Raw genomic sequence first — 20,869 nt, 5'->3', positions numbered from 1 at the left:
GCAGTTTTTCGGGAAAAAAGCAGCACATAACATCCACTATCAGCACATCCCTGAAACACTGGACCTAATCAGGCTCCTCCACGCCTTGGGAAGCCACTGCAGTTGGAGTTGAATTAATTAGGCTGGATGTTATCAGTCAGTGAGCCATTAGTGATGTTCCTCTTCTCGATGCCTATCTCCTGATATCTCATCAGCCTTTCTCAGCATTTTACATGCAGTCTTATCAAGCGTCCTCCTACCTTGGCCCCCAGATGGTTTTCAGTTTTTTTTCATTTCAGAGTTGCATGCCTATGTGGGATCTGTTTAAATCTACGTTTACAGGTGGGCGTTAGAGGCGGTTGTCAGGGGCGACGGTACTTACAGCTTTCGATCTCCAGGGTGCAGTTTTGCTCATCCAGAGGGTAGCGGCGCAGGTCCATCATGCAGGCTGCAGTGGTGGTGATCCTACACACAGAGTGGGAAGGTAAAGGATTCATGGAGGCAAGCCAGAGCAGCCCAGTTCATTTCCTTTGACCCTCACTGCAGAGTGTGATGCACACGGCAAAGCAGGAGGATGACAAATATGTTACCTTTACTCTGAGAAGATCAGGTTCAAATGGGAAACATACACAGATAGGTGAGCCAGGGTAAACAAAAAATGAAGTGTTTTTTAATTAAATCTCAGAAAGTCTCTTTTTCATGATTGACATTGGGAATCAAAAGCAAATAAAATGATAACATGACCGACCAGTTGGTTTGCGCACACGTTCCATTTAACATGTGTTTCCTGTTTTAAGAGTGTCATAGGACACCTTGTCAAACAACAACTCTATATCGTAATATGTTGGAACTCTTTTCTTGCAGGGTCTCCACTCGTTCCCAGCTGCTGCCTTGCAGCTATGAAAAATGTCTCCTCCTCTATTTTTATTTCTGTTATGATGCCTCTATTTTCTTTACCCATTTTGTACTCATCTTTTATTTGTCAGAGTACTGTTTGTCTAAATGTTAGATTTTTGCTTTCTGGTTTTATTGTCCTGTGTACACAGGGCACCAGTCAAAAATAAACAGCTCTCATTGGACCACCCTGTATGAATAAATGAGGCTGAATGAATAAATGAAAGTATTTTGCAGCAACTGATGTATCAAGAAAAACATTTTGCCCAATCAGACAAGCACAGATCCTCTAAACGTGACTTCAACATTGGCTTTTGAATTAGCAGCATTTTAAAGCTATTTTACACTCTTTAGGTTTGAGGAATGGAAAGATTGAATATAGTATGAAAAATGCTCTCGAAAATGTAAAACATCTTGATGTTTTTGGGTGTGCGATCAATGAACACTATTTAACCAAAAATTTAAATTACATTAAAAATACTTACTAATACTAAGATAAATAGCTTATAGATGAAGGGCATGAAACCATGCTACTTTGCAACTACTGTACAACAATTTATTTTCTGCAGATTTCTGCAACAATTCAGTCTTAACGGAAAAAAAACTGTCAGCTATTACTGTCATTAAACAGCATATATTATTATTTGAATAGGATTTAGTAATGTCGTTTATATTCTAATGCCGACCCCTGTCAGTAAAAAATAGACAAGTCCATCTTTTTTTGTTCTATACTAGTTGTAAGATTTGTGTACTTAAATTAGCTTTTTGTTTTTTTCAAGACACAGGACCTGTTTGATTTTCATCCCATAAGCAGGTAAAACAAGAATAGGGTTCAACCTCTGGTCACACAATCCTGTAATAAAGAGCCGCTGAGCGTGAGCCAGCAATGGCCGACAGGTTCACTCAGAGAGACGTACTTCCTGTTTCACACACGACAAGTTGGCCAGTGCAGAGACGGGCTGGCACCCGGCAGTGCCAAAACCCCTGAGGCTGTCTGAGAGAGACTGGACACACTATTTAACTACAGGGATGAATCTGTGACTGGTAAGAGACACACACACACACGCACACACACACGCGCACACACACACACACACACACACACACACACACACACACACACACACACACACACACACACACACACGCACACACACACACACACACACACACACACACTGTCACACAAAAAAACCCCACTGATTTAAACATGATTGAGACTTGTGACTATTAACAATTATAGCCGCCTGTGGGAGGATTCCAATTATGAAATATTGTAGTTGCTTTCCTTGTATCAGCAGTTTACTGTCATTCCTTAGTTTATTACTTTAGTGGTTCAATCTTTGGTAACAGACAATGAAAATATTCTGAGCACCTCAACCTGCACCAACGGAAGAGGTATTTTGTGGAAAAAAGATCACACTTTAAATGTTTCGCCTATCATTTTGAATCCTAGAAGTCACATTTTTCTAACACAAGTGTAGGGAATCTGAAAGCACTGTATTTGATCACTTTAAGGTGTTTCTTTTATCTGGAAAATTGTTGAAGGGTTTTTTTGAATTATCTGCCTGATTCTTTTTTTTACTAAGATGCTGATGCTTAATTTCTCAATTTAAATGTTAGGAAACTAGTAAAGGGAAACGGAAAATTCATGAAATAATCTCATTGGATTTGCAGACGTTTGACTTGTTTAAAAATGTATATTGTGTAGAAGAAGCAACAGAAAAATTATGTCAATCAAACACCTTATAATGATTAGAAACCAAGAAAACACAAGTCACAGCCAGTGCTTTGTTTAACTGCATTAAAGAAATTTCATTTTTTTTATGAAATATTTCATACATATTATCCAATAACGTCATAAGTCCTGCTTATTGATTAACATTTTAAAGACACAGATCAACTTAACTTGTAGAAACTGAAGGGAAAGCTGACAATAATTTAAAAATATGACAATATATCCAATAGTAGATGGATTTATATTGTCCAACAGGATAGTATTATCAAATTCCACAAAACTGTCTTTTTATTTTAGCCAAATTCCTTCTAGCAATGTTTTAAAAAAAACTCTTCTCCGCTTAACAAATAAGAACAAACTGTAGCCGTAAAAAACTAAATGACTATATCTTTCCTCACTTAACTTCATCGTAACTACAAACTTAACTTGAAGAGTGCTTTGTCTTTAATAATTAAGAGCCAAAGTTCATTTGAAATCCTTCTACATAAGACTTGCAGCTCCCCTGGGCCCAGCTTGGCAAGTTTAGGATTTCATTTTTTGAGCTGCGGAGACGCTCTGTCTTTCTCTCTCACTCAGCCTCTGTCTGTCTCTCTCTCTCTCTCTCTCTCTCTCTTGCTGCCTCCTTTTTCTTGCTCTCTGGGCTCTTATATAAGAGCCAGTTAGCAGGGCCATGGTGCACTGGGGGATTAACACAGGAGTCTTATTTCTGTCCTAGTTTACCGCTTTTATGGTCACAACTTACTCGGAAGTTGCCGCTCACCAGCCACATGCTCATCACCCACCATCATCACCATCAGCACCACTAAATCATTGCGGTGGCAGAGGAAGCACAGGGGAAAAGCGGAAATTAGGCCAAAATGGCAGGGGTAAAAATAACAAGTCTATTTATAGCCCACCTACATCATCAGCAGAAGTCTTGAAGATTTTTTGTCTGAGACTCTACATCCCTGATCAAGAGCTAATACTGCATCCTCTGGCTCAGCTAGCATGTCCAATACCCACGCTAACAATTAATACACAGCTAATAACCGAGGAGGAGGAGAGATGGATGAGGATTTCTCTGCAGGATTCCCTCCCCATCTTTTTCTCTCCTCCTCCTCCTCCTCCTCCTCCACTTCATCGTCATCTTCGCTGCAGTGAGAGTCTGCAGCAGCAGTGATCATGAAGCACACAGGCTTGTTTGCTCTTCATCAACATCAGGGCCAGTCCCTCTCCCTCATCCCAACCTGCCGGAGGAGAGGCCGCGCTCGAACACATCACGCAGATTCAAACACGCTACATTTGCTCTGCGTTAGAGCTAACAGGACATGGAGCTCTAAAAAAAGGCTGTTTTTTTTTTGTTGCTTCTGTTCATGTTCCCTCACAGTTCAGCTGTGTACGTGTATGTATGTGTGGGTGTGTGTGTGTGTGTGTGTGTGTGTGTGTGTGTGTGTGTGTGTGTGTGTGTGTGTGTATCCCCCTAAGGCAGCCTGTGCACCTTTATTCCAAATGACCTTGTTTACGGACATAACAGCACCACCATGAATTCCCAGACAGAATCTCATTTCGAGGGAGCATCACAGCAGTGATCTATGCAGACGGAGATTTTTTCTTCTGCAAGCGGGTTACAACCAAGTGCATTCTTTAATTAAACTGACATATCAGTATTACATACATGGACACTGCACTGGAGCTGGAAGTGAAATTAAGATGGAGAGGCTTCCTCCATTTTGGATAGAGAGCCTGTGTTGAGATGAGGAAACATGGCATGCAGGATTGTCTCTCCCTGCTCACGCACTGTTGCCAAATTTGAAAATAAAATGTCTGCAGTGGCAAAAAAAAAAAAAAAAAAGAGTCCAGTGTGTTCCAGCGCAACGCCGAATCACAGGAGAGGCTTCACAATTTAAAAGTAAAAGCACATCTGACACACAATTCGCCCTGTTTGAGTAGTACCATGAGAGAGAGATGGATCACTTTGAAGCCAGTATTGATGGTATTGACAGAAAAAGGCTTATTTAAATCCCTCTCCTCCTCCACTCAGCAGCTTTCTCCTCCTGGCCATGCCATGTCATCTATTGAGCTGCAGAGTGGAACAGTCCTCGCCCTGACAAAAGAGGACGTCAGTGTCCATAGCACGAGGATATGTCCTCTCACAAAAAGAGTTACAATAGTCAGAGAGAGAGGTGGTGGTGGTGGTGGTGGTGGGGGGTGGGGGGGGGGGGGGGTTCCTAACAATTTCTCCATTTTGAATGAAGTCTGACCTTCGTGTCTCTTCCTCTCTGTTTCTCTCTGTGCATTTTAAACAACATGCATCAGCAGTCATTCACAGAATCTCTCTGGTCTTTCCTTCATAAAATGAAAGCCTATGTGGAGTGTGATTGCAGTATCAGTGTTGTTGGTCAAGCCTTTTTTAGGGTCTGGGTAATAGAGAGTCAAAAAACCAAGCTCTTAAAGTGAAAGTTGGGAGCACTGTTTCTTTTTCTCTCTTTTTTATTTTGCTCCTCCTGGTAATTGAAGAGCAGAATTTGGCAGGATTGGGATGCACTCTTTCTCCAGGGGAATAAGGAGTACACAACACCCCTCACCCTTCCTCCTCATCTGCCATGCGCCCCAATTATAACAACCGCCCACTCATGCACGTGCACCCACTCATAAACACAGAGCCTACACACACACACACACACACACACACACACACACACACACACACACACACTGTGTCAAACTAAATCTAACGCAAACCAAACAACACACTAATAATCTATCAGCACTCCCCAGGTACAGTACTGGCTAAATTCAGTAAGAAAGCACAAATCCATACTCACCAATCACCACAATTTTGTCTACTGTTGTGCAAGGACTAAAATAGAGAACTTCATATCTCATAGTTTGACATTTTTACTACTAGAGTTTATGATTTAAATAGTAACAGTGTAGCACCCGACACAAGAAATGTAATTAGTTCTGGGGCTAAAGGGTATACTCTTTAAAATCCCCATGAAATGAAAAATACATTTTCCTACTTTTAATCCAGCATACTTGTAGTAAATGTTCATTTATCTGCCATTATTTTTCAAATAAATGACATTTTAATAAAGCATAATCTGAGTACTGAGTAAAAGGTGATAGTTGACCAGATGAAGAGTCAGTGAAGTTAAGGGCTGGCGGCAACAGCCCAGACGCAGTGATAGCTGCAAGAATTCTACACTTCCAGCTGGTCCAAAGAGTTCCTGGTCCAGTGTGTACATGAATATATCTAGCAGTCTCTTTTTATTCATCCACAAGCTCCTTCACTCCTCATACAGAGACGGTGTGAGCTCTAGCTGATCATAGCATACAACACACAGAAACAGCAGCTGCTTCTACATTGCAGATACATCCTAATTTGGCTAACACTAATTACGCTTACCATATCAAAACTTAACCCACTACATCTTTCTAAAGCAGGACAAAATAAACACACACAAGTCTTTACCTTTTGTATGCATCTTAATGCCCATTACCTGTCTGTAGACTCTGTGTACACCACAGTATTAGACATTATAATTCTCTACAGATTTACACTTGTGGCTACTCTGGTGTAATGTTATTGTCTCATCAACACTTGGCTCCAAAACATGGAATGCTGAATTTCTTTTGCCCTATAAAAATACAATTCCAAATAAAAGAGAAAATAATTACTATTTAAACTCAATAAGCCAGGACCAACAGGTGAATCTGTGTCCATCAGGTCGCAAAAGTCTGGGACTTCCCAGCAATATAACATTTTAAGGCACGCAGAGCAGATGACATCCCCATTACACATTTTAGGTTATTTATATATTTTGTATTTTAATGTATTTTATTTCTAGCTGTAATGTCATATTTCTGTTTTTTGTACTTTTTTTTTATTTTCTTCTTTTTTTAAAACAGACTTTCGTTTTTAATTTTCTCTGCGATTGTAAATAGTTTGTTTTATTGATTTGTAAATGTTCTAATGTTTCTTTTTCCCTTTGATGCTTTTGAAGTCTTTCCTTGTTGCTGAAATGTGTTATATTATTACACTTGATTTGACTTAAAATAATATTGGTTGGTATTTCCCAACTGTCATCAATAGACTAGACACACTTTTTTCGATTGTGCGGTAGAAACTATGAACATCTTTCCGCAGACTGTTTTCATGCCACTGCTTTTTGGTTCGATTTAGAGAAATACCGTCTAGAAATATTTCAAAATAATATTTAAAAAAAGCGTAAATAGATATATCCAAACATTTCTTGAAGTTCAATTTCTCAGCAAATGAATCAAACTTAATTAATGTAATTTTAACAAAATAATACTTGAAAAAATGAAAAGGCTTGACTAAATTACCCTCCTTTTAGTAAAACAGCAGATTTGAAAACATATTCAACCTCTATTGGATATCCAAAACTCACGAATACAAAATTGGCAAAATCAATTACTGCATTAAGAGATTTTCTAATCAACTTCTTGACCTAATACATTTTATGCTTTTCATAGACCTTTGTAAAGATTTGACTTGAGGGGCATGGGATATTGTTGTGGATCTCATAGTGTATTTACCTCTCTTAGGTAAATATGCTACAAATCGTTCCCATTCTTAAAGGTATATCCCATAAAGATTCAAACATCTTTGGAAAAAAGAGAGAATAAAAACACTTGCGCCTACATTTCCCATGATGCAACTGGATAGCATCTTTTCAGGTCTTGATTTAAAATCCATTTTTAAACCTGATGGCCCACATTTTAATGCACGCCTCCTGTTTTGCATTAGTAGTTCTCAAGCCTTGATCACACCACGGTGACATCATCAAGGTTATTTTCTCCAGTTTGACAAAACTCCTCCAGAGCCACAGTGAACATTACTGGTAACGCAGGAGGAGAGGCTCAGCCCATGACGAGGACACTGAGTTTATCATGTACAATCATTTATTGGTTGCTACTTTATATTTCAAAGGGACAAATCTGCCTTAACACCAAACCACTAATAATGGCTTTAAAATGCATCAATAAATAATATTACATTTAATTAAACATTAAACTTATGGTGGTCTTTTGACACCAAACTGACTACACTGAGAACAATTTAGCTGCTTTTATTTCACTACAGGATATAAATTCTTCCTCGACCCCTGCTGACAACGCTTAAAGTGAAGTCATAGTCGAACAGATAATGACACAGTCGCACACTGTCAGGATGTGTGTACACATCAAACCCGTCCTCCCGTTGACGACTCTGACTCTCCTCTCAGTTAGCTTCTCCTGCACATCCACTGCAGCCCTGCTGTTGCAACCAGCCGGCCCGTCTCTACAGGTATGTGTCAGCGTGTTCACAGCGCACAGGCATCTGGCTGCGTTGACTCTGACAGAAGCTTGTGTCTGGACTTGCTAGCATCAAATAAAAACCTGAACCAAACCCACAAACCAAATAAGAGAGGAGCCAGGAGGCACCGGCACTGACAAGGACAACGTATCAAAGGTAACAAACGCACCCCTTTGCCGCACGCACAACCTCAGATTTACAAAGATCCTCTCCTGACCTGCTTTTTGCTTTTTCTTTTGGCTGTTATGAAAAATATGTGTTCGGTTTATATAATTGAGTCAGAGTTTTATACCACATTTTAGGACTGTTGAAACAAAGTTTAGCGATGAATAATCTGGTGCAGTGCAGATACGTAAATTTTTTAGAGCAGTCTTTGCGCAAGAAGGGCATCTGAGTGTAGAGAGAATGATTGAACGCTGCAACATCTTGAATTAGCAACAATGATCTCATCTTTAAGCACAAAGATAATTTACACATTCAAACGCACAAAGAGTAGGTGAGATCAGAGGAGGCAGCAGCACATTGATGGACGGCTCTGCTGGCCTGTGAATTCACACACGCAGCATTAGTACAAATAAAGATTCAGTGTTTGTATTGAACTTCTACATTATTGAGTATAAGATATCAATTATGGATGAGAGTCTTCCTCAGAAGCATCGCAGTCCAACCAGTCCAACACCACAAAGAGATGCCTCACAGTCAGCTTGAACCGTCCTGCACAATCACACTCAGTTTGTATCGCCCTGCTTCATTATTGATTGTAACCGATCCATCATTGATATTGATGATCATCAGGGGACGTTAAAGGCTAACAAGGCATAAACCTCATCCTGTAACTAGATGTTGGAGGTAACGTCTGCTTTTTGGCATCTCATTTTGAGCTCCTAACATTGAATTCACCAAAGTAAGAGCTGAGATTTACGAATCCATTGGAGAGAGGAACAATCAAATGATCACACAGGTTGTACGCTCACAGGTGATGTGTCTCCTATCTGTGAGCTGTCAACGAAGAACAAGTTATATTTTTTCAATATTGTTTCAAAAATATAATGGTGTAATTACTCCAAAAGAGATCAAATTCTCTGAATTCTCATATTCTCATGTTATTCATATGAAATGCACTTTGAATCTGTAGTGCCATTTTTTTCAGTATTACCTTACTTTTTTCTCATTCGTTATTTAACCCCTTTTCGAAAAACATTTTTTCACACTGCTTCAGTTACTTTTATTAATCGTGTTAACTCATTTGAATTGAAGGAACAGGGTGCTGTTCATAACAATCTCGCCTTGTTTAGTCTTCTTTGCACTTTTGTCAATGATGTAAGAAAACAAAACAGTTTCCGTTCTAATCTTATAACGCCAAAGTGAACAAAATGGTCACTTATAGCTTGAAAAAGTAATGTACTTCCGTAAAGACAATCCAAAATCTCAGCTCAGGGACAAAAAAACAAAACAAAGTAGAATTAAAAAATATAACACTTCCACAACTGTATGGTGTGTGAAGGTGAGCAGGAATTCTAGGATCGACAATATAAATGTGTCATAAAGGCACAAATGATCCATCTGATGACATTACGTCTCTTCATTATCATCCTGAGCAATGCACAAAGAGTCATGACTTAATATAAGGGCAAGAGTCGTACCTGAGTCCATAAAGCACTGTGCCGTCAGGGTGCAGACGGATCATCCTGTTCTTGACGGTGACACCATGAACGAAGGACTTCTTGTCGTTCAGGAAGTAGGTGTCGGGGACCCACAGCTGGTCTGCCACCCGGTTATCCAGAGTCAGGTTGTAGGCAATCTCAGAGTAAGACAGACGCTTGTCCCGCCATGCTTGCTGGAAGTACATGGTCAGGGTGTAATCCTGGAGGACAGAGAAGGGGGGGAGGGGTCACTTAGTGAAGACAATGCAGGATATCGATCATTCAGACAACAATGCTGATGTTAATTAAATATTAACAGTAAAAGTAAGACAGTCTGTATTGAATGTGTAAACCAGAGCGCGGTACATCCATACGCTGCATGGTTCACAAGAAGAAGATTCAGAAATCGGATAGCATGTCATCTGCCCTGATCACAGTCACAAATAAAACCACATTCAAGTGAACGTTCATATAGAGTATTAACAGCTGAATTAATAAGCTACTAGGTAAATTCTCACAAGTTGGAAAGAGCCTCAGTCCCATTCACAGAAAAGGTCAGAATAAAATGATGGCAATAGTTGCATGAGAAAAGCCGCTTAGAAAACGGACATGTCAAAGGAACAATGTGTTTTAGCCAGTTCATGTCTGAAGAATGTAACCTGACTTTGTCAGGCCGTTGATGGTTTAAGCACATGTCATATGTAATCATGCTGATAATGCATTGATGATGTTTACTGCATTAGACTAAATTATTTTGTTATCATTTTATCAAAGTCTGTAATGTTTCCAGCCTGTTTTGTTGTTATTTAAATTGCCAGTTGCTTAAAGTTCATGTCATATAAGTCAATAACAGTTTAAATTATGAATAAAATATTTTTTAAACTGAGATTACCAAGTTACTGTTTAAGAAGAGTCAGTTTTGAATAAAGAGATGTCAGACATTTAGATTTCCTTTATAGGAATTTAGAAATGTGTAATCATGAAACACAAGTACTTCAAATCAAATCAAATCAAAGCTGCTTTGATTACATTTGTTTTTCAGGTGAAACTCCTACATTGTGCTAGCTTAAACATTCTGGGCTTAAACCTTTTCATGAAATATGCTTATTTGTGATTTACAACAGACATAACTAATGATTGCCCAAAAACCTCATCTTCAAAAAAACACGGCTCAGCTCATTTTAGCTCTATTCAGCTTTGCCATAAACATCTCTTATTGGACGAACATGACTTCAAATAACTTTGAACATTTAACATGTTCATTGAATAGTTAAAGATAGAAAGAAAATAGATCGTTGGTTGACGGCCTGCCAGAACAACCCCCCCCCCTCCCCACCGGATTGTTGATGGACGATTTGCCTCCCCCCACCCCCTTGCTCCCTATCCCTCTTCCTGCATCTTATCCCATCTCCCCCCATATCCCTTTCCAAGCCCGGCGCAGTCTAGGCCTGTGAAGGCCTATGAAGGCTTACCACTGTAACTTTTGCTGCTTTGCTAAAGTGCTCATGATGGATAGGCTGGGTCTTTGTAACATAGCAATAAGTAAGGTCTTTTACCTGCTTTTTGTAACATAACAATGAGTAAGGTCTTTTTACCTGCTCTTTTGTAATGTTAACAGACAAAGAGTAAGGTATTTTACCTGCTTTTTGTAAAGTGTCTTGAGATAACACTTGTTATAAGTTGACGCTATACAAAAATAAATTGAATTGAATTGAACTGAATTGAATTAAAGGACTGGATTGAGATCTTCTATGGGCATAATTCATCTCACAGGATGCCAAATAAAAAGGGCTTCAATAAAGCTTGTTTTTCAACTGAATTGTTCAGCTCGTATCAGTAGAGTGTATATATTTCCACTCCTGGGAATCATGTCAAGCATAAGCATTGTGTCATCTGAAAGTGACTCTATAGACGCCTCACAGCACGATGTATGGACTCAGCATTAAGAGAAGGTCAGCTGAAAGGTTGTCAGTGTTATGAAAGGCCACAGCTTGTAACAGAGAACATGGCGGCTGGGGATGTGGTGTTCATATTCAACTGTCCTCACTTAATTTTCAAACTGAACCAGAGGGGAACTTTCTCAGCAGGCTGAGTATTGTCTCGCGCTAAAAATATCTGCTTCCACTTGAATGGACAAAGACACTCTCTGCAAACAGCCAGTAGATTTCCTCCCTGTCTCTTTCTCTGCTAGCCTTTGTTTCTTCTTCGGGGCAATAAACGACCTAACTACATAGATTTAGGAGAGATTTTAACCTTTGCATCAATACAGTACAGTATGTTTTCTACACATGCTCAGAAATGTAGAGGTACACTGTATCTCCTCCTCTCGCCATCTTTTCTCTGCTTCTCACTCTTATAAAAAGACTTACACCCACACAGCCTCAGTAAAACACAGCACTGCAGTTGGATCTGCTCTGTTGCAGTGTATTGCAGTGCAATCGATGAGTAGGAAAACAAATTAAAAAATACGGCCCGTGAAATGAGGCCCTTGAGCTTTTACTCGAAGCAGCCATCATCATTACTTTTATCACCGTATTTCTACGTTTCCTGAGCCTTTTTTTCCCTATCATGACACTGTGAAGCAATCCCTGCTCTCTAAGTCTTATCGTTCAGTGCATGCAATGTGTGCGCCACTAAAGCGCTGCGTAAAAAGGGCATCTAAAAATACATGAGCTGCTGCCATGTTGATTTTTTCAGGAGTGAAAAGTCAAGCGAGGACGGTTGCGTCCTTATCCTGTTTTACAAGAGTTCCCAGTGAACCCTCCTCTCACACTCGCTCCCTCTCTATCTCATTATCAGCCCCTCGATCGGATGTCTCTATCACCTTTGGGATCGTTAGCTGCCGCCTGCAGGCTCGGCATACTTCACCCACTGAGGCAGTGGCTCCTGCAATAGGTTACGTTTCCACCATGATTTGCCATGCTGATGAAGGAACACGAGGAGCAGGAATTGTCAGAGGGGCAGTCACCACAACCCTCTCTCTGACTAAATGAGAACACTGAAGTAAACTCTCAACTACAGCCCCGTGGTAACAATCTGAGCAACGTGATTGTGTTGGAGCAGAAATTATTCAGCATCATGCAGGCAAAAACTCACACCAACCATCCCATATGGGCTCCTTTTGGCTCTAGACAGTTTTTGGTAGAATGGGAACGAAATGTCCTTTGACATTTTGATAAAAAAAAAATATTGTTTTAAGGGAGCATGATTGTGTCTGGTGTGTCACCAACACATTTTGACTTTTAATTTTTGCATTCATTGCTCTTAATTTGTATATTTGACACTAATAGGATATGATTTAGAGTTGCAACCCATGGTTATTACAGCTATGAAACATCATCCCCTTTTGAGCAAAACTGAAAAGATGCAAATGATATAGCTAGAGCCCATGATTCAACAAATGCAAACATTAAAAAAATATCAAAGATATACCATGTACTGACTTCAAACACAGGATTCAGCGAATCTTTACATTTGTGAAGTCATAAAATGTGCGAGCATTATTTATAACCAATCAAAAAATTGACCACATGTTTTGCAATCTGTTCCGTTTAAGACTCAACATACAAAACAACCGCCTAAAAACCCCTGTAAAAGGTCAAAGTTGAAAAGACCTATTAAGGAGCCCAGATGACGGATCTAGCTTTTAAGACAGACAGAGTGTAAATGTCGAGAACTATTCACTCTCTGTATAATATAGACACATGGTTTACACTCCAGTGGGTAGTAAATATTAATTTCTTCTTTCATTCATTTGTGTCTAGCCCATCAGACAATGCTGTTGTTCTCCGACATGTTTGTACATTTGTTTATTTGTTAAGATCCCCATTAGCTGTAACCGAAAGCTCAGCTATTCTTCCTCGGGTCCACTATGTTGAGCATTAAAGTGTGGAATGTGGGCCGCTGGTGGGGGCAGTGGTTAGAGTGCGCGCCCCATGTATGGAGGCTGTAGTCCTCCAAGCGGGCGGCCCGGGTTTGAGTCCAACCTGTGGCTCCTTTCCCGCATGTCATTCCCCACTCTCTTTCTCCCTGATTTCAAACTCTATCCACTGTCCTATCTCTCCAAAGGCTCAAAATGCCCAAAATAATTGAAGCTAATAACGTGAATCAATTTTACACTTAGACACTCAGATTAAAGAAGTAAAGAAACACTGCAGTCAACTTGGACAGAGCCATTTGCCTTTTTATTCCTAGCAGACATTTTGATTTGTCAGAGAGGGAAAAAGAGAGGCTTCACATGATAACATGAACAAGTTATCTCTGCTCTGCTTTAGTGTCCCAGTGACCACTGACAGTAAACCAGCATTTACAAGAGCAGGACACTCAAACCAGAACAACGTAATGGATTTACAAAGAGAAAAAGGAAACCCTGAACACTCTCACTCTTGTTTTGTTAAGTAGGTGCCTCTTGTGTGTGTGTGTGTGTGTGTGTGTGTGTGTGTGTCCTCATTGTGTACCTTCAGAGCTCTCAGACTATAGGGATGCAAATCTCCCGCACATAGAACACCTGGGCCTGCACGCTGCCTCCTGGCTGTGCTGTAAAATGGCAGCATAACTACAGCCTCACAGATGGTGCTGCTTACCAACGCTCGGACATCACTTGAGCTCAGAGAAGGACACAAAATACAGCTGCCTCCTACCACTTTCTCTAAGACTGAATAGCCCGGGGAGATTTTCTTTTCTTTTTTTTTTAATGGCGAATGTTTCACTATTCTTGTGCTGTGCAGACACACAGCAGGAAACTCATGTTGTTGGTACGCAAATAAAGTCACTCCTGACCTCTGAATTTGAATTTTTCCCGCCACAATTTTTCAACAACATATTTTGTAAAATTTGAAGTAGGCCTATATTTTAGCATTACTTTCCTTTTTTGGTTAAAAAACAAATGCAGCTCTTTCACTACAAACTACAGTGCGTTCGCCTAATTAAAAGAACAGCATTTAATCACATTACAATGGCAGACACCTGTAAATGAAGGATTTCAGCCTCACTTGGCATTGTGAATCTTGGGGTAAAATAATTTCCCAGTAACGAACAAGACAATTAATGTGTTTTGTGTTAAGATTCTCTTACTCCACAAATAAAAGATGGAGAACAAGAAGCAGGTGAGGAGGATTTTGCAGCATAGACTTCTGAAAAAAACATTTAAAAAAAGCAGCAGATTACTGAGACACAGAGCGTCCCGTGCTGGAGTGTCAGTCTCCAAAGCAACCTTCAGTCTCCTTGTCACAAGAAGCACTCCTCAGAAACTCCATTAACATCACACACACACACACACACACACACACACACACACACACACACACACACACACACACTCACACACTGACATATATATAAATATACATACACACACTCACAGCCTGCCCAGTGAGCGTCAGTGAGGGAGACATCTTGTGGAGAGCACCAACATTATAAAAAGGAAAAAAACTGCCACGATGACGGCCGTGAATATAAGCATGATGAAGGTGCAAAGAAGGCGGGCTAACTTAAAAGAAACATCAGAGCTGGTTTGTACAGTGGCAGAGTCTCACCACAGACATGTTTAACAGACCCCATTAACAATCTGACACAGCAGTGACGAGCAGTACTTTGTGTTTCCCTGAAAAAATCTGACAGGCTGCAGCTGTAACAAGATCTCCATTACAACTACATCAGCTATCACCACTGACATGGAGGGAGCTGCCAATAGACAAAACACCCCGCTCTGTTTGTAGATTTAGTTGTAAGAGCTGCTGACACCAGCACTCGTTAATTCTATACTATGTGACCTCTGGTTGGTCGATGAGTAGCTTTTAAGTTTGCAGCTGTTTATGAGTATATGTGAGCACAACTAGAGTGACTCTCATTTTTAGTACAAAATTATTGTCTATATCATGAGGATGCTTTGTCTTCTTCTTTACACTATGTTCTATTGACATTGATATTAACAGATGTATAGGGTATAATTGACCCCCTTACCCCACCTGCCATAAAAAATGACTTTTCAGGAAAACATGAACCAATCTTTGTGAATCCATGGCTTTTTCCACAAAAGAAATGCAGATTTGTATTTGCAAAGGCCCACTATGCATCAAGATGCCCATTTTACAACTTTTTGTAAGACCAATAGAAAGATTGTCAAAACAAAATGCTGTATACGTTCATGAAATGTATATTAAAAAACATACAAAACTATATATTTAAGAACTGTGTTTGATTGTCATTTCTGGAGTTTGTCACTTCGTATAAATGTGCAAAATGTTTTAAGAAGAGGAGTTATCGCTTAAAATTTACTTTGCAATTATTATTACTCGTATTTTCATAAATAATTGTTGTCCGGAGAGCTATCCATGACAAAGTAAAGCCAGATTCATCAAAACTTAAGTGTGATGAACTTGTATGAGAGTTGGTGTGTGTGCTTCTCTCTTTTCTCTGCAGCTCTGTGAGCAGACAGACGTCTACCATATTGCAAACACTTTCATCTGCTGTGTCCCTGCAGCAGAGGGGTCTAGCAGAGGCAGAGGGATGGGTCTGCCCTTAATAACAATGTCTGCTGTACACGGCCACGAGGAGACGACCCGGCGTTTGGATAACAACAAGCTTGAGTGCAGACATCTTTGCCTCGTGTCAGTTTGAATCTACAAGCTGGAGGAGGTGCCACGGCGGCACATCCACTGGTCAAGCTGAGTTTGTTCATAATGGTGCTCTCTGTGTCCCATTAAGTATGAGCTTCAAATGTAATACTAGGGGTCAAGGGGGAGTTAGTGCAATCTGAATGAGTAGCTGGCCGCGCTCGTCCTGAGGGAAGTGACAACATAGACGCCTTTATGACTCTCTTTGCAATGGGTCATTTTTCAGCTACTTAGCTCCAGTGGAAGAAGTGCCTGACAGAATCATTTAGGGAGTCATCAGCACATTAAAGGCCTTTGATGGAGCCTGCTAACTCCCGCGCCAGCCATTAAGAAAGAATATCGTACAATTTACACTCCACATTTTTTGTTTTGATGATGAAAACAAACTCAAATAAAAGTAATACGCTCACATTACTTGTGAATTACTGTATGAAAGATCAGATGCATCAGAAGAAAAAAAAAATATCTGTTGTGTTATTAAAAAATAACTATTAAAATATTTGACACAACATGCCAAATGTTTCAGACATGCACGTTTTAGTAAGTGTTTCTAAATTGTATGCGTTGGAGCCTTCACAACAAGCTTTTGCTGTCAAGCATGCTGTAATTATGTTTTTTGAAAGCTTAAGGTCTCTTCTGTCATTTTATATTCAACCAACCCCTATATGGACACAGCAATAAACAGAGAACCTAGCGTGCATGTAAGAAAGCTGCAGGATTAAGTGTTGTTCTCCTGCTTAAATTATGCTGCTGACCATATTAATCTGTTACTGTGTGTCCATTCAGCATAACTAATGACATTGTTCTGGACAACCTGCATTCTTGTCTCAAGCTTTTTAGAAAGATCAGCATAGCAAAGAGAGCAGAATCAAAGCTGCACAGGATGCACAAGAAGAAGAATTCTGATCAAATATAAGAAAAATTTGAATATATCTGCAGAATAATGTACGTATGTTGTTTCTTTGATAAATGATTATACACCAAAAATCAGATAAGTGGTCATACAGAATCGTGATTGGTAGAATTTTAGATAAAAGAAACACTAATCAAGTTATTGCTTAAGTAAATTTTCATACAAATTTGCAATTATGCTTGATGCGACTTCCCAAATGTGTGAATATTTCAGTATGCTCTTTTATATATCTTTCTAAACATGGTATCTTTGGTGGCTGGCTGGACAAAACAAGCAATTTGAATGTTGCTCTGGTAAACTAATTCTTTTTTAGACCATTTTACAAAGTCATAGATCAACCCCTTAAATTAAAGAAATAATTCATAATTCAACAGTGCAATAATCCTTAGTTTCAGCACTGTTTAACCATCAACATGTTGGTAATTCCTTGGATAATCAGCATTTATTAAAAAACTACAATATCAACAAAATAAAAATATGTCTTCTCTTTAAATACAAACAACCATAACCTGAATTATAAATGAAGAAAAAGTGTCTAGAAAAAAATAGGCCTTATTTGCTTTTCCTTGACTTCCCCAGATCCACAAAAAAAAGAAAAAGAAAAAGGCTGCGTTGTCATGGAAACACTGAGTAAAAATAACACAAGCTTATTTTCCACAAGCTCAAAATAAAATGGAACAGGATCAGTTTGGACAAACAAGATCAAAATGGTTGCAGACACAAGAAGAACCGCGTCTCTCACATGGACATGTGGAGGACGTCGAGGAGGGCATGCTCCAGGTTCCTTCTGGTCATCCACCCCCCCTTCTCCTCCCCCCTCCCTCCTACTCATCTGATGGCCAGATCCCCTTACTCATGTAAAGAAACCAGCGCCTGTCAGGATAATGATCGTAATAAAGGGAAAGCTCACGCCCCACTAATTCCTCCATCCCAGAAGCCAGCGCAGCTGGTTTGTTTAAATCTTTTAATTCACAGCCAGCTAATTAACATTCAGAGAGCAGTATTATAGTACAGGCAGTGCCTCTTAACAACCACCAACTTCAGGTGTTTTACATGTAATTAACAAGCAGAGACAAGGAGAGAAAATACTAATTTACCTCCCTTCTCATTGCAGCCTTGGAGTGCAGCTTATCATATGGATGCATGTAGAGGATATTATTATGCAGCACTGATGCATCACTGAGACAACACACACCACTTGTATTTAATCAGCTGCACTGGCTGTGCGTGCAGAACTCTCTTTTTAATGCACCGTAACCAGAGTTCAGTTACTGAATCTGTGATTTCAGCAAAGACAAACAGCAATATGCAAATGCATTTTCAGCTGCTCAGTGAGAGATGAGTGATGAACAGAGAGAAATTGAGGGTCTCCGCCATGATATCATATCTGTGGCATATTTTTCACTAACCCCTGTGAGTCAGTAGAGCCCACCCAGCAAGGATGTGTGGTCACACTTCGGACTCGGAGGACACTTCCCTCTCAAAATAGCACATTTGTAATGTCATGCAGGCGAGGCGGCGTCCACGCTGCCGACTGACCTGCTCGTTTTTATCGCCCGACAACACGGCTGACCTTTGAGCCTCAACGGGCCATCACTGTAGATCACACGGAGAATGCATGAAAAAAAAAGACTGCACCATGGCACACACACATGCCTAAAACATGTGCACATTACACAGAGACAACTGAAGACTACAAATACTAAGAGGTACTCAAATGCCACCTCAACTACCATCATGCCCTTCATGTCTGAGCAGAAGAAAGATGCCACAATGGCTTCAATCAGCCTGGACCAAAACCCCAGAGTTCATTCTCCACCAGAGGCAGTCCTCCTGTCTTTAATTAGAGGAGCGAGCAGCTGTCTGCAACCAAAAAACATGCTTACCACCATGACAGCCGGACGGCTCACAAACACTGACTTCAAATCCAGTCCAATTCGTTCACTTCTGACAGAAAAATACTACATTTACCTGAAGGATCACACACTGCAGGTGCAAAATCCAGCCAACTTAGTGGGATTTAAAACAAAATATTCAGATATCGACAGAAAACCCGCAGGTTCATCAACAGCTACTTAAAATGTAAAGTCAAAAGATCTGAATCAATGTGTCTGAGTAAACAAAGGCTGTGTGATAGTTGTTGCTCGAAAGATACATTTCTGTGACCACTTCTTTAATGTTCAACAGCACCTGAAGGTCCTCCAGGTTTAAACAGCATGAAACTGACTCAGCACTTATTTTGTTTATATTGTTTTTTTAGTCTGAATAAACATTTTAATGATTGAGAAGCAAAATGGCGACAAATTATCTCTTCTACTGTGTTTTTCCCAGATTTCCTATTTCCTAAGAAAATCAAGCTTTTTAGGCGGTTGTTTGGGAAAAACAAGACATTAACTTTGACTCAATGGAATTTATAATGTAACATTTTTTCATGCGTTAAATCAAATTTGTTTAAAATAAAGAGTTGTTGAGCATACAATTCCTAGATTAGTTGCAGCCTTTAATTGGAGGATCTTAATACTTGGTACCAGTGACTTATTTTGGGGGCTATATGTACTATTGATTTTTCTCTCACATTTCTGTCTAACTTCACATAAACCCTTCACATTAAGAGTAGAGTAGAGCCTAGTTGAAAAAACCAAAGCCTTCACAAACACATGCCAAAACTGCTCGGGCCTCAGGATTATTCTAAATGATGGTAGATGTTCCACATTTTTCAAGGAGATCTTTCAGCCGAGTGGCCATCTTGGTTTTGAATCTTCCCCTTTGTCAAAGCTGGAAAACAGGCCAATAGAGAATCAATATGAGAAATGGACGGGCTTGAAATAAGATGATTTTTCCAAACTTGGATCCGCTTAAATAAAACAACAGGGGACATTTACGTGAGGGGTTAATAGAGCAATGGCTGAATCTCTCTTGTGGGAACAAAAGGTCAGCAGAAGTTCCGTCCTGATGTGAATAACATTAGAGATGTTGAAACCGATCAGAGTAACCTTCACCTCTCTACCACCCTCATCTTCACTCAGCTTTATCCTCTCTTCTCCCCTTGTTGTTGTTTTTCCCTCTCAGCACTTTAATCTTAAAAGCGGTTGCCCCTGATGAGGACGATCAAAGCAGCCCCCCTTCCACAGGTCACCAGCTCCATTCTTGTGATCACGCAGCACGGTGATATTATTGATTTCTCTCAGATCAATCTCGTCTTTTATGTAGCAAAGACAGCTGGACGTGAATGAAGGAGGAAGAGGAGGATAATCTGACTTTGCTATATAGGTCTCTGGAAAGATTTTCCACAAAGTAACAACAAAAAAAGAGGTTTGGGTACATTTTTAGATTTGTTGTTTTACTTTTTGTCTAAACTTGCATTTGCAGATGTGGCAGAAGGAGCTTTTCTTAGAAATAAACCAAATGAACGCTCGCTCATAGCCACAGGGAGATGCATGACGTCAGCCGCCATTCACTGTTTGTGCACAGTTTTGTTTTGGTTTTATACACACACACACTCACACACACACTCACACACACTCACACACACTCACACACACTCACACACACATACACACACATACCGATGTAAGAAGCAGTGTTTTTTTTCCAGATGACTGCTTGCATAGATGCCTAGTTCTTAAGTAAGATAACCCTTTGGAGCAAGGCAGAGGTGGATTACATGGCTGCTGAGCCCAGAATCACAGCCAGGGATCCAGTTGAAGTGGTGGGAGGGAAGAATGGAGGAGGGAGAGAGTGAGAGAGAGAAAATGAGAGGTAAAAAGAGAGAGAGGGGGGTTTCTA

The 20,869-nt window shown here is 40.0% G+C and overlaps 1 protein-coding gene across 2 annotated transcripts in view; it reads right to left on the bottom strand.

Annotated features, from left to right (window-relative positions):
- gabrb2a (gamma-aminobutyric acid type A receptor subunit beta2a) overlaps positions 1–20,869 on the bottom strand; it is a 33,904-nt gene that overhangs the window by 10,762 nt on the left and 2,273 nt on the right. For both annotated transcript variants that reach the window (XM_065958573.1, XM_065958574.1), the window contains exons 4-5: positions 9,557–9,777; positions 362–444 (exon numbers count right to left, since the gene is read on the bottom strand). In XM_065958573.1, coding sequence (XP_065814645.1) covers positions 362–444; positions 9,557–9,777 — 304 coding nt within the window. The remainder of the gene's footprint in view (positions 1–361; positions 445–9,556; positions 9,778–20,869) is intronic.

The sequence above is a fragment of the Labrus bergylta genome, chromosome 9 (assembly GCF_963930695.1).
Source record: "Labrus bergylta chromosome 9, fLabBer1.1, whole genome shotgun sequence".
Classification (NCBI taxonomy): domain Eukaryota; kingdom Metazoa; phylum Chordata; class Actinopteri; order Labriformes; family Labridae; genus Labrus; species Labrus bergylta.
This window is presented reverse-complemented; position numbering and strand designations above follow the sequence as displayed.